This window comes from Musca autumnalis, unplaced genomic scaffold (assembly GCF_047663935.1).
Source record: "Musca autumnalis isolate F117 unplaced genomic scaffold, ASM4766393v1 scaffold_1, whole genome shotgun sequence".
Classification (NCBI taxonomy): domain Eukaryota; kingdom Metazoa; phylum Arthropoda; class Insecta; order Diptera; family Muscidae; genus Musca; species Musca autumnalis.
Window position 1 is genome coordinate 276,016,779 of NW_027411644.1, and position 14,897 is coordinate 276,031,675.

The window sequence follows — 14,897 nt, forward strand, 5'->3', positions numbered from 1 at the left end:
TATAACCATGTCCGTCTGTCCGTCCGTCTGTTGAAATCAAGATACAGCTCGCAATTTTTTAAATATATCTTTGTAATTTGGTATAGAAGTTTCTATTACTCCTAGGATGTTTGGTATTGTAAATGGGCTATATCGGTCCACGTTTTGATATAACCCCCATAGAACGGTACCACCCGATTTTCGGTATTTTGAAGGTTTTAGCCTCATTATACCACCGAAATGGCTGAAATTTGGTATTTAGTCTTCGTTGGGGGTATAAAACTTTCCCCCAGAAATTTGTCGGTATAGGTCCACGCCTTTAAATAGCCCCCATAGAACGGTACCTCCCGATTTGAGGAATTTTGTGGCCTCAATATTCCACCGAAATTTTTAAAATGTGGTATTTGGTCTTCATTTGGGGTATTTAGCGTTCCATATGAAATTTGTCGGCATATGTCCACACCTTCATATAGCCCCCATAGAACGGTACCGCCCGATTTTCGGTGTATTTTGAAGATTTTAGCCTCATTATAACACCGAAATGGCTGAAATTTGGTACTTAGTCTTCGTTAGGGGGTATAAAACTTTTTCCGAGAAATTTGTCGGTATAGCCCCCATACAACGGGACCTTTCAATTTCTGGTATTTTGAAGGTTGTGGCCTCAATATTCCACCGAAATGGCTGAAATTTGGTATTAGGCATTCACTGGGGATATTAAACGTTCCATATGAAATTTGTCGGTATAGGTCCACGCCTTAGTATAGCCCCTATAGAACGGTACCTCCCTATTTCCGGTATTTTGAAGGTTATGGCCTGAATGTTCTACCGAAATGGCTGAAATTTGGTACTTAGTCTTCGTTGGGGGTATAAAACTTTCACCCAGAAATTGGTCGGTATAGGTCCACGTCTTCATATAGCCCCGATTTTCTGTATTTTGAAAGTTGTAGCAACCGAAATGGCTGAAATTTGGTATTAGGTATTCACTGGGGGTATTAAACGTTCTATATGAAATTTGTCGGCATATGTCCACGCCTTCATATAGCCCCCATAGAACGGTACCTCCCAATTTTCGTAATTCTGAAGGTTATGACGTCAATATACCACCGAAAGACTGACATTTGTTATTTAGTGTTCTATGGGGTTAGAATTATCGGTATAGGTTCACAGGTTCATATACCCCCCATAGAAGCGTACATCTTCATTTTCGGTATTTTGAAGGTTTTACCGAAATATCCGCCAGAAATTTGTAGGTATAGATCGACGTTTTGATGTAGCCCCCATGAACTTTAGCTCCCTAATTTCGGTATTTTGAAGGTTAGTTTTACCAAACTTCCTGAAATTTGGGATTTACAGCCAGTTTCTGTATGTCGAAAGAAGAATGTGTGCGAATTAAACACGCCCGAACTTTAGTTTTCGAAATAATTTTACCTTTGCTTTTGCTTCAAAACAAAAAAAAAAAAACAAATTTGAAAAACGCACAAGAGTTTGGACGTGTTTCTTTCGCACACTTTCTTCTTTCGACTTACAGAAACCGGCTGTTAGTCTTCTTCATAAACGAGAGGAAACAATTTTTTCCATTTTACTTCAATACAACTCGTTGTGGAGGTTATAACAAGTTCGGTCTGGCCGAACTTAACGCCGTTCTTACTTGTTTTAAAATAAATTCGTAAACGAAAAAATTTCACGAATAATTTTTTTCAAAAATATGCTAAAGTATTCAAACATTAGAAAATTTTTCATGTTTTTTGTATGTATCTGTATAGCCGAATACACCAATTTATAAAAGATTTAGGTGCTAAACGACTAACTGGGCATCAAATTTTTGGGGCAATACGACATGTGTCGCCATCTATATTTCAAATACAACATTATAGCGAAAAAATAGACTGTGGAAGACAATTTATTGGATATATCTTTAGGCCAAATATAAAATAAATATCCTTTTTTATGATGTTGTGTGGTTTTTCAAATAAAGAAACAACGAACTAAACTTAAGCGGCTGGTCAATTTCAGAATAACACGTTCGCCCTAGAAAAAGAGGAAAAAATCTTACAATTTGACTATTGTTATAGGACGCCATCTATAATTCAATATTTAGATAATTGTTGTTAGTAAAACACAAACGTTTAACCAAATCTGTAAGCGGAATTTAAATAATACTACAACTAACGTTCTGCTTTAATGCCACCTATTTTTGAAATATATCATTACTATTAGAGGGATTTCACCAATGATGGACAGACAAATGGTTGACCATAGCTAGATTACAAAGTAATCTGAAACAATTATCCTCATGCATTACCAGTTACTAAAAAAATTATTGCATTTTTTTAAACATATTTATCGAAACATCCCCGAAGAGTCAAGGAATACTTCTCTTATTTATATTCGAGCAATATTATGGGCCTACTTTTTATGGCCGAGTCGTAAGACACCAGCTGTTATGGCCCTTTATTTACTATTTTACTACATGGCTTAACGCCATCTATATCTCTAGATCAAATTTAATTTGATAGTCTGTCATTTAAAATTGACGATTTCATTCAAATCTGTTGAACTTTGGATCGAGAAATTTAGTGTGAGTGGTCTTTTGAATAATCTTCTTTGTTCGGACTTGACGATAATGAGCAAATATGGATCATTGATATGAGAGAAGTCTCCTTAGTCCCTTCTGGGATGGTATTAGTATAATTTTTTTGAATGTTAGAATGAAACTCTTACTGTCGGTGTTTCACAATTCGACTACAACGATATTTGGAAAAAATTGCAAATATTCCCTGATGTACTATATCGCCATCTAATTTTCAAAGTTTCGCCATCTATGTTTCAATTTAAACATTATTAGAGAAGTTGCCAAAGGAAAACAAATTCAAAAGCCTACTGTTAGGCTGAATTTTTAGAGTACATAATTTCGATACTGGTTTTTAAAGCAGCAATAGGCAAGAGAGAGCGTACGTGCTCTCAATGAACGCTATTATGGCCGAGTCGTAAGACACCATCTGTTATGGACCTTTATTTACTATTCTACTATATGGCTTATGGTCTGTTAATTAAAATTGACTATTTCATTCGAATCTGTTGAACTTTGGATCAAGAAATTTAGTTTGAATGGTCTTTTGAATTATCTTCTAGAGGGGTATGCATTGTTTAAAATGTATTTATAGCATGTTTCCATAAGACGATTCGTATTCAAATTCGTTCGAATTACTACCAAAATCCTCTTGCCGTAGGAAATGTTTGTTGGGTTGAAAATAAAAAGAATTCAAATATTTGTCAAGAAACAGAAGTTTGGTAGTAATTCCAACGAATTTGTATTCGAATCGTCTTAGAGAAACAGAACATAAGTATATTTATTTTGAAAACTTCATTAGTCCATTAGTCCTTTCTAAACTGCGTATATTTTTAGGCAAACATTTGACTGATTCTGGATTTTGTATTCACTTTAGAAAATAGATGAAATGAGAAAGGTTTTTGCAATATTTAATATTAGGGCCAGATGGAACATAAACGACTTTACTGTTTACTTATATTGTTCCACAAAATTGTCTAAGATTACTCCAATTACCGTCAATCTGACTGAATCTATAGTCCATTTTGTAAATTAATATCATCAGGTCGCGATTTACCTTAGGTAATTTTACTTGCGGAAATTCTCAGTATGTCGTTAAGAGATGGTGCTGAGAAATAAAAGGTGTCATTAGCCTCATCTATCTTTCCTGTGAACTCGATTGGGATGGCATTGACCGTATAAAGCGGTATAAATTGTCGACTTGTGGTCGTCAAACAACAAATGGTGGTTGGTTTCGGTTAGAATATAGTTTTTCGTACCCATGTTTTCGACGAATGATTACATTTGTACTTTTTTGATCATTTAAATGAACTAGTTCCAATTTATATTTTAATAATGAATGCTCTTTTAGTGAATCGTTCAAATGAACTGCTTCGTTCGTGAAATATACGTAAGATGAACTATATAGGACTAAAGCTGACTCATACAGTTTTGTAACGACATGTTTTGCTAACTTTAGTCGTTTTGTTGTTATATTCTCATTATTCTGGTCAACATTTTCTTGTCCATCTGAGCAGTATTCATCTCTTGGTCGTATTATGGTACGCTATTACGGAGTTTGCGGCCGCTTGATTTTTTCCAACCAAGTTTATAATTTATAACACCATCTATATTTCAAATGTATGAATAACAGACCCTTGTTCTGGAACGGACATATACATTTTGGTTGCCACAACCCCATATTTTTAACGGTGATACCACTTAGCTTAATGCTAAAATTTGTCCTATAGGTAACGGAAAATTAAAAAAAAAATATCTAGTTTTCAAAGTTTTGCCATCTATGTTTCAATTTAAACATTATTAGAGAAGTTGCCAAAAGAAAACAAATTCAAAAGCCTACTTTTAGGCGGAATTTTCAAAGTAATTACGATACTGGGTTTTAAAGCTTGTCCAATTTTTTTTTTCTGTACTAAGTCTGAATAGGAAATATATAAATTACAAGTTGTATGATAATATGTATATGCATAGCTAAACGGCAAGGAAAAAATATGGTGCGAGGGACGTGGAGGTTTTTGGAACAGCTCAAATGTCCAATAATATGCTGAGTAGTTGACGTACTAAATTTTTACCATTTATAAACGGCTAACAGCTGTTAACTGTGATATGAAAATAGATTTTTAGGCGGAATATGTTAGCAAACATGTTGAAATTGAAAGATATGAAATGAGGAAAAATTTCAGAAATATTGCACATGTAATTTGCACATTTCAATTGTATTTCGAGATAACCTACCTCAATAATGCCTTTGAGGCGCTGAGGTATATATTTTCCAATGTATAAATTGATAATATATATAATAAATAAATGAAAAATGACTGACGTAAATTATATTCTACACTTTCTGGGTTTTATTGAAAAGAAAACTTCGAATCGATTGTTCAATATACTAAAAATGCCACATAAAATGTATAGTTCTCCTGAATACTTTTGACTGTTTGGCCCGCCAACTATTATTCACTGATTTTGATGCAACATATTGGTAAATTTAATTCAAGTAAATTTAATTCAAGTAAATTTAATTTAAAAAAAAAAAAAACCTCGATCGTTCAGCTCAACTCCATCTCATCTTCGACCTAACAGACAAAATTTTCAAATTAATTCAATTAAAATGAATCTTCATAGAAATTCTCCAACACACATACATACATATGCATGCATTTCAGATAATTTAACAAAATATTCCCAAAAAATAATTTTTATTTCAAACATGACCTCAAATTCGTCTAGGATACTCTGTTAATTATTCAGTTTGTCAAACATCAGCATTTATACCCCCTGTAAATGTGATAATCCCATTAATTTATTCAGTGGTATTTTTTTCTGAATTAATTTCTTATCACTTACAGCATTAGTTTACTCAAAAAGATAAAGAGCCAATTACCATAAATTCCCCAGAATGATAATGGAGGTGTGATAATAGTGTCTACAACTTCCTTCTTTCTAATGAAATGTTCCAATAATATACTGCCACGTTAAAAAGTATTTTCTAAACTATTTTACAATTTAAAATATTTTCATAAAGTTTTAGATTTGTTATTTTATGGAAAGGAAACAAGAAATTATTCAAGAATTTAGAAAAAAAGCAAACTACTTTCTGTAAACTTCTCTTATTATCTTTACAACTTGTTGGTAGCAAAAAAGTTAAACTATAAAAAATTATAAGAACAAACTTTCATCTATAATATGCTATGACTACTTCTTGCTGCTACTATTACAACTACCACTGCAACTCTGTACTTTTCATTTTACAATTTCTTGCAAAAAATTTCAAAACTACAAAACAAACTTCTTTGTATGGTCCTTTTTGCTTCTTTATATTCTGGCATTTATTTATCACCAATTTGTTTACATCTTAACTCGAGCGCTCTTTCTCACTCTCTCTAAGGTTTTTCTTATTCTGTCAATAAAATCAGGACACATTTTCTTTGTTAATATCATAAAGTAAAAACTACTGGACCGTCTCTCTCCCTCTCTATAATAGCAATGGGTTTTTCAATCTATGGCACTGTTACCTACCTGCCTACCTCTTCATCTAATTCTTCATCTTGTTCTTATTCTTGTGTTGATATTTTCTTGTTAAATAATAATAATAAAATATAAATAAACAAATCTTTCAACTACTATTTTGTATTTACTTATTAACGGCCACATAATTTCTTTTGGAATATTTTCTTCATTAAAAGTACTCTAGGTTAACGTTTTGTTTAAACATCACCAACAAAAGAAAACAATAAGAATTGTATATTTATAAAAATAAATTTCTAATTTTATACATTTATTTTTTAATTAAATTTTCACAAAAATTTATTGTTTTTCTTGGAAATTAAAATTTATTAAATATTTCAAACATTTTTGTTATTTTTCCTACCTTCGTTTTTCATTAATTTTTTATGTATTTGAGCTGTACTCGTTTTGGGTTTGGTTTTTCTTCTTCTCCTTCTCCTTATGTACTCTCTTCATAAACTTAACTATTTGTTTTTCTAACCAAGAAAACACCAAACAAAAAAACCAACAACTACTAAAAAAATACTAAACAAAAATTAAAAACCACAAACAGCAAATGCAGTTGCTACAGGCAGCACCCACAGCCGGACACCCGCATCAGTTGCATATGCAGCCACCCACTTATTCGCCTGGCTATCCAGCCAGTGCTGTTGCCGCCGCTGCTGCGGCCGCCACCATGTTGCAACAACAACAGCAGCATCAGCAACAACAACAGCAGCATCAACAACACCAGCAGCATCAGTATCAATTGCAGCAACAGCTACACTATGCCCAACAGCAGCAACAGCAACAACAACAGTCATTGGCTGCCCAACAACAACAGCAAATGCAAATGTTACAAACCTATATGCAATTACAAGTAAATAATGTGACTAGTCCCACAACACCCACCAAATTTGGTGCCACTCTGTCGCATCAAAGCCAACAGCAGCAGCAACAACAGCAACATTTACATCAACAGCAGCAACAACAACCACCACAAGCATTTTTTGCCTCATCAGCCGGTACTCCCTTGACCATAATACCAGCCTGTAATGGTTCGGCTGCGGTGGCGGCCGCCATGTTTGCGGCAAATATGGCCGGTACAACACCCAACAACAACAACTCAACAACGTCTACAGCAACCACAACTCCATCCACCACCAATAATGTAAATAATAACATTAGTCTATCTGCAACTAGTTCTTCTCCATCAGCAGCAACTGCGGCGACCGGTGCATATTTGGGTGCCGGCGGCGGTACGGCTGTTGTTGGCTCGACCGCAAGTGGCATGGCCGCCGCCGCCATGGCCATAGCCAATGCCACCAATTCCGTTGTTATGCCGACCCCACAAAATCATGGAGGTGCTGGTCTTTTGGGTGGTGCACCCACCGGCCAGGGTCTTCTACTGAATGGTTCTGACTATTGGGCCGCCAACTATATGACTGCAACACCTCCAACAGCAACGGCGGCATTATCATCTACAACGGGTATTGCTGGTTTTGTTGGTATGCGTCCAGGTGCTGGTTTGCTGGGCAGTGCTCCGGGCTGTCCCACAATTGAATTGGCAAATAAAACATCAAAACTTTTATTGGCCACCTCGCCGTTACCACTCAATTCCAGTCAGGCATCATCCATGTCGTCGTCGTCCTCTTCTACATCAAGTCGCTGCAGTTCTGCTTCTTCTGATTGTTCTATGTCATCGCCATCTTCATTGCATCTATCTTCTCCTAAAAAGGTTTGTGTCTACTTGTACGTCTAGAAGAACTCACAACAACAATTAATTATAGAAAAAAAATAACAACAACAATGTGTCGTCTAACTTTGTGTAACTCCTGCATCCATAAAAAAACTAACAACATTAACCCCCCTGAATCCCGTTCCGTATATTAAGCTGCAACAAACACCATCCCCATTCCTTCCCCTAAATCATTGTTGTATTTGTGTTTTCTTTTTGTTGTAATATTTTCTTTCAGTGTGTACTTTTTGTTTTTTATACTAAACTAAACAATCTGTTGTAGCCTCTTTGTATCTCTCTTTGTCTTTCTCTGTGGCCTTGAAATATCACCTATTTCATGTACTAAAAAAAATCCGCAGAGATCGGAATTTATTTTTACGATATCTATTTCTTTAGTGTGTAGTTTTGTAATATAATCGAAGTTAGTAGCTCTTGCTGTTGAATGTTAAAAAAGCTATTTCCCTCTCTCTCTTTCTCTCCAAATGTTCTGCTTATCTGTGTTTTAGAATGTTGTGTAGAGTTGTTGTATCTTCTTGATTTTCCAGTAACTCTTCAAACTGTGTTAAAAATTAAAAAAAAAAAAAAATATTCTTTTATGTCAATATTTTAAAATAATTGTTGTTAATTGTAAAACAAATAGTTTTAATATCACCCTGTATTTGAATTGAAGGACCACGTGAAACAGGGTAATCATATTTGTTAAGAAATAGATTAATTATTATATTAATCACCCTGTAACGTTGATCTATAGCATAGATGAACAAGATGAGCACTCGCATTTACGTTTTTGTACGATTCACCATACAAATGCTCTCTTCGCGTTCATCATTGATCTATAGCAGGGCCGCCCATCTCTATACTGAGGGCGCCCACTGAGTTGTTTTGCATTTACTATTCTCTCCCATTCACAGTGTAAGTGTGCAAAAACGCATGATAAACATCATTTGGTTGTTGTTTATTCACCTATACATAAACCCTTGCTTTAGTTTGAAGGAATTCTCTTGGGCGACGCTGATCTATAGGCTGATCTTCAGTGGAAACGTGCAATCGAACATTCTCTCATCAACATTTTTTCAATTCGTATAATTTATCGAGAGGAGAATGGTCATTTTGACCATTTGTCTATTTTAATTTCTAAAGATCATCACCATAAATTTAGACCAAAGAGTTCATCACCCTCAGTACACCATTTTATGAGACATTACAAATGATTTAATACAAGATATATCTACAATGTCGCCCTGTATTCAAAAAACGAAGGACCATTTATTAACAGGGCGACCAATAAACGTTTAAAGTTCTTAATTAAATTAATTAAGGATCAATTGTTTTTCAAAAATTTTAAAAGCGTCATAATATTACTGAATATCAATTAATCCAAACCCATGGCGTCCACGTTGACTTCAATAAACATTTTTGTGGTACATTTATTATGTCACCTTTTCGAAAATATTCATATCTTTATGGTTTTTTTTTTTCAAAATAGCTCTAAGATTAAAATTGAAAATCAAAAACTAGTTTGCTATCTAAAAAGAAAGAAAATTAATCTCGTGAAGATGTTGCTCAATCTTTTTCAATGCTTTCTTTTACAGTTAGGATTGTTACCAATTATAAATCAAATGAATAATTAGTCGGTGGAAGGATATAATTTCAATTTTATTGAATATAATCTCAATTTTATTTTCCACATTTCACTCCATAACGAACAAAAAACATTTTAAGGGAAAAGGAAAATTCTTTGGACATTCATCTGACTGAAATACGAATAAAATTGTCACTTTGTCAATAGCAACAGAATTCAATTGTGATTCTGTTTTTCCTCTTATAGCACTGTGCGACAACAAAAAAAATGACAAGGAAAATCGAGTAGATTATGAAAGTAGAGCTAAAAATATGAGACACGTGTATCGGCGTTTTTAAAGTTTACGTCGGAAAGTAACCAAAATAAGCGGGGCAAGTTCCGCCCACCTATATTTTTACTGGACCATAGCCGTAGACCTCTACTGTATTTTCACATACAATATAAGCAACCAATGGCTTATCGTAAATACGTAATTTAAGTTAAAAGTATTAAAAATACCCATTTTTGGCAGGTCCGATCTGGGTTTTCTATATTTTTCAAATATATATTCACCTCAAATGTTTTTAAAGCTATTTAAATTGAACACACAACATCTTCTGTATGAATTTATAACGAAACACCATCAATAAGATATTTATATTTTTAATCACAACCACAATCTGGTTAAAAATTGTAAAATACGGCCCTAAACCCTACACTAAAAACAAGGGCTGCTAAGAATGTTATACGTTATGGTTACAGATTTCTTTTATTCAGAGACTCACAATGAAATTTCTTTTGGAACATTTCTTTCTTTAACAATATTCCCAAACAGTAAAGGATTTTGCTAGATTTTGATCCAGTATGGAATAATGTAAAATTAACAGTCCAAAATTAAAACATATAATTTCATCCTAATACATATAAATTTGTAATCTAATTTTTTAAGGAAATAGTATACATAGATATATGGTTTATTTTGAAACTCATAATGAAATTTTGTGTAGAATTTTTCATCCTTTGACACTTTTCACCTTTAACCAAGTTTTGTATTACTTCCATGTATCAACTCGAAAAAAGAAGGAAACATTTTTCATAAAAAAAAAAATTGGGAAATATTTTCATGTTTTTTCAGCAAAATTGATACTGATATTTTCATGCTATATAATGTAAATAGACATTTTGTTTCTTTGGTGACCCATAGTGAAATTTGATGAAGAATATTTTTGTCTCTGACATCATCTCTCTAAAATTATGTTTTGTGGGACAATTTTGAATAAACTCAGATGAAGTCCGACTTTAACCCTAAAACGTGTTTTTCATTTTTGGAGATTCCTGGCGATTAGACAAGAGTTACAGATTTGGTGTACTCTGAGACCTATAGTAAAATTTTATGGCGAACAATTTTGTAGAATATTTGGATTTGATACGATCACATTTTTAATGAGTTTTTGAAAGATTTTCAAAAAAAGGACAAAAAAGACCCCTTTGATGAACCGCATGAGTGTTAAAAATTTTATCAGAAATATTCCCCACACCCTCCTGAGTAAAGTTGCCGAAGACACTATATACCTAAAATGCAAGGATTCTAAGATATCTTAATTCGAATATTTCGAAGAAATTAAAAATGGGCGGAACTTGCCCCGCCTAAACTTTAAAAACGCCGATGCACGTGTCTCATATTTTTAGCTCTACTTTCATAATGTACTCGGATTTTCCCATCATTTTGAACAAAATTGAATTTTGTTGCACAGTGTAATTTGGCATATCTCAGAGAAAACATTCCCACCTAGAGGACTACGATACTAAAAATTTGCCCAATCTAAATGTTCTATCTCTGAAGCTTGTAGAATTCTTGTAAAGAAAGAAAGAACATTTTAATAATGATTGTGTCGGAGGACAATTTTCTTACAATTTGACTCTGTATTTCACAAAAAAAATCTAAACGGTTACTAAGCGAAGAAGGACCATTTCTTTAATTCAAATTTTAATATTTAATTTTGACATTACCAGTGTCTTTGAAATCTCGTGAACAATCTTGACGAATCAAAAACGAAGGACCATTTATTTTCTTTAATTTAAAGTTGAATATTTAGTTTTGATATTACTAATGTTGTCGCATCCTCGAGGGCAAACTTGATTTAATCAAGGTCAAAGGGCCATTCCCCTAATTCACTATTAATATTCAATTTTATTATTGCCAGTGTCTGTATCTTCGATGTCAATTTTAATGGAATCAAGGTCGAAATATCGTTCACCTAATTCAATTTTAATACCCTAGACAGACTGCAGTGTTAATATGCATTAAAATCTGCATTTACTTTTACCCTGACAGACGACAAATTCTGCATTTACGAAACAGCTGATTGCTGGTTAACATGTATTTTGTTGTTGTTTGCACTGCAATTTTTTGTTTGCACTGCATTATCATTTGCACTGCAGTATCCACTCCTTGTATCTCAGAGCATATTCATGGCTCCCTTTTACAGTATTGCCATATTGAAATACCTAAATGCAGTATAAATGCAGTTTGATTTTGTGCATTAAGAATGTGGATAATGCATTAATTAATTTGAATGCCGCCTTTTTAGGGTATACTACTACCATTGTCTTCATCCTTGAGACCAATCCTGATGGAATTCCAAGTAGAGGGATCCTTCCTATAATTCGATTTTAATATTTTATTTAATTTTAATCTTCTAACGGATATTTATGGCTTTCTTGTTACTTTTTATGGCCGTAGAAAATCCAACATTTATTACTTATATTGAAATGAAGAAACGTCTAAGGACCATTTCATATTATACACCATTTTTGGCCAGCAGAGAAAAAGCGACATTGAATCCTATGCACGCGTGCATAGGCATTTGTGTTACTTGCGCTTACGCAGCTTGTGTGTAAAACTAATGGTCAAGGCCTACAGAAAGTCGGTCATTCAGACTTCTGTTAACAACTTTTGACAACAAACATAATCGATTTTAAATTATTGTGATTTGAGTTTCATTGTATTTTAAATCACAATAATGTTTTTGACAACAAACATAACAATAAGGTGGACTTAGTGTCCGAATGTATAGACTGTGCTAATGGTGGTGGTTTTGTGTTCAGCTTCTAATTGCGTATGCAGCAATGGCTTGACCATCAGGGGATATATATCACAACTCATTACTGTTATGCTGTTGTCACTGCCTTCGCATCACCCAGGACCATTTGAATCCACGGGTATTAGGCGATATTTTTCTGTCACATGTAATGGTATTTGGGGTCGAAGGACCCTATCTAGGAATTCAATTTAACTGCCACATGTAATGGTATTAGTGGCCGAAGGACCATATCTAGGAATTCGATTTTATGTCGATGAGTCTAGATCGAAATACCATTTCTTTAATTAAATTTAAATATATAATATTATCAATCTCTTCACATCCTCGAGGTCCATGCGAAAGCATCTGTCCAAATGTCAACTGCGATGAGCAATTATTTCTATTTTAAGGTCGAAGGACCATTTATTTTGCCTTCGCATCACCCAGGGCATTGAGACTCCATATTTTTGTATTTTAAGAAGAGCTCCTAAATATATTTTTCATGCTAAAAGTTTTTTTAATGGATATGTTACTGTCATCTGTATTAGAGGTTGCGGTCGAAGGACCATGTTTTGAAATTCAATTCAATATTTTTTCATGAAATTAAATGGAAGTAATTCCATGTGAAGCAATGATTTCACTGTTCTGTTTTATATGAGATCATATGAAGTCGTAACAGATCAGTATCTGTTTCATCATTTTTGAACTGAATCTAATTGATAAAAAAAATACACCCATTATAAATCATCTAATAACATGCAGACAAATAATAGCTTCCAAGACTCTCACATGCTGGACCTTCGATCTCTACAGATGAGCAGAGCAATGTGGCCAAAGCAAACCTATATTGAGAGCAAATTAAAATATTCTAAACAAGTTAAAATACACATTGTTGCCTTAACCAATATTATTGTACTGATACAAAATGTATGGTTGCAGGAACAACATATAATTTTAAATAATACAACTTTTAATTTTTTGGAGAAAGAATTGTTCATTCTTGAAAGCGTATTGCTTAATATATTTTTAAGTTGAATGAGTATTTAAGCAAAATGTTTTTGCCTTCTGTGTAGTAAGTAGTAATTGAAATCGAAGGACCATGTATACAAAATAAACAATAAATCGCCCAAGGCTTTATTGTTTTCCTAACAAGCAAAAAACCCTCACTGAGGAATATGGCCAGATGAAACATAAAGTGAGAGCAGAGTACAATATTTTTAATACGTAAAAATTCATATTGTTGCCTAAACCAATAGTATGTTGGCTCCAACAAAATATATGGTTGGAGGAATAATATATATATTTTGAAATAATTAAGGTATTATATTTTTCTCTCACAAATATATTTTTTTAAGATAATATTTTGTTTTACGTGAAATTTTTCTATTCTCCTGCGGGGGGACCCACTTTGTGATGAAATCAATTAACCCTATGACAATTTTCTTATTGTTTGTGTTGTACAAATGGTCCTTCGATCCCAAATTACTAGTAAAGGTGACAAAAATATTTCTTGCACAGAGAAAAAAAATTTTGTGTTTTTTACTTCTACTGAGAAATATGACCTGAGCGAATATATAGTGAAAACAAAGTAGGATGTTGTAATAACTAAAAATACATATTGTTGCCTTGACCAATATTATGTTGACTGGCACAAAATATCTAGTTGTAGAAATAATATATGTTTTATATTATTAAAATACCAATTTTCTCTATACGCAGAGAAAAAATATTTTTCGCTTTTGTTGGAACAACAATATCTAGTTTTTTCCAACAATTCATTTGTTTTGTTCAAGCATTGCGATTGCAAATCCAAAAATACCATATTTTGCTCCAAACATACAAAACAAAAACAACTTACCAAATTCCTCAATATTGTAAAAATCATTGACAATACCAATGGTAGGAACAATCATAATATAGAATTTTAACAAAAACTATCGTCAGCCCAGAAAACCGGTTACTGAAATTTTTGATTTCCACATAACTTTGGTATAAATGTCACGTATAATATTATGAGCATTGACAAACACTACACATGGCCAGGTTTTGCCAAGTCTAACTAAAAAGACAACAAATTGAATGAAGAATTATGACTACTCCATTGCGCTTATCCTCCAAGCACCCTGGGGAAGGTATAAAGAATATCATAAAACCACACCAAATATGAAAAGATTAGAAATTATGACCAAAACGCTTCTCAGATTGTCTTGTAACTCAACTATCAAAACACAAAGAAGAATGAGAAAGAAGAAACAATTAAAAACATACAAACAAAACTCACCAAAATTGTTTTTTTCTTTTCACCACGGCATCGAATACCGAAATTGTAGATGAAAAGATAATAATATTGAAAAGATAATAATTGTCGTAATTAACAAAAACGATTGTTGGACTCACAATACTACATGCGGAATCTAACAATATCTTTACAATACATATTTCACTCTTCGAATATTGTTGGATCAATCATAATTTTTTCTCTGC

General features: G+C 33.2%; 1 protein-coding gene across 27 annotated transcripts in view; it reads left to right on the forward strand.

The window, feature by feature from the left end:
• heph (polypyrimidine tract-binding protein 1 heph) overlaps positions 1–14,897 on the forward strand; it is a 757,797-nt gene that overhangs the window by 452,337 nt on the left and 290,563 nt on the right. For 3 of the 27 annotated variants that reach the window (XM_073961218.1, XM_073961245.1, XM_073961217.1), the window contains exon 2: positions 6,606–7,769. The exons of 22 other annotated variants lie outside the window; for them this stretch is intronic. In XM_073961218.1, coding sequence (XP_073817319.1) covers positions 6,606–7,769 — 1,164 coding nt within the window. The remainder of the gene's footprint in view (positions 1–6,605; positions 7,770–14,897) is intronic. 2 more of the 27 variants (XM_073961221.1, XM_073961220.1) reach the window with 1 other exon arrangement.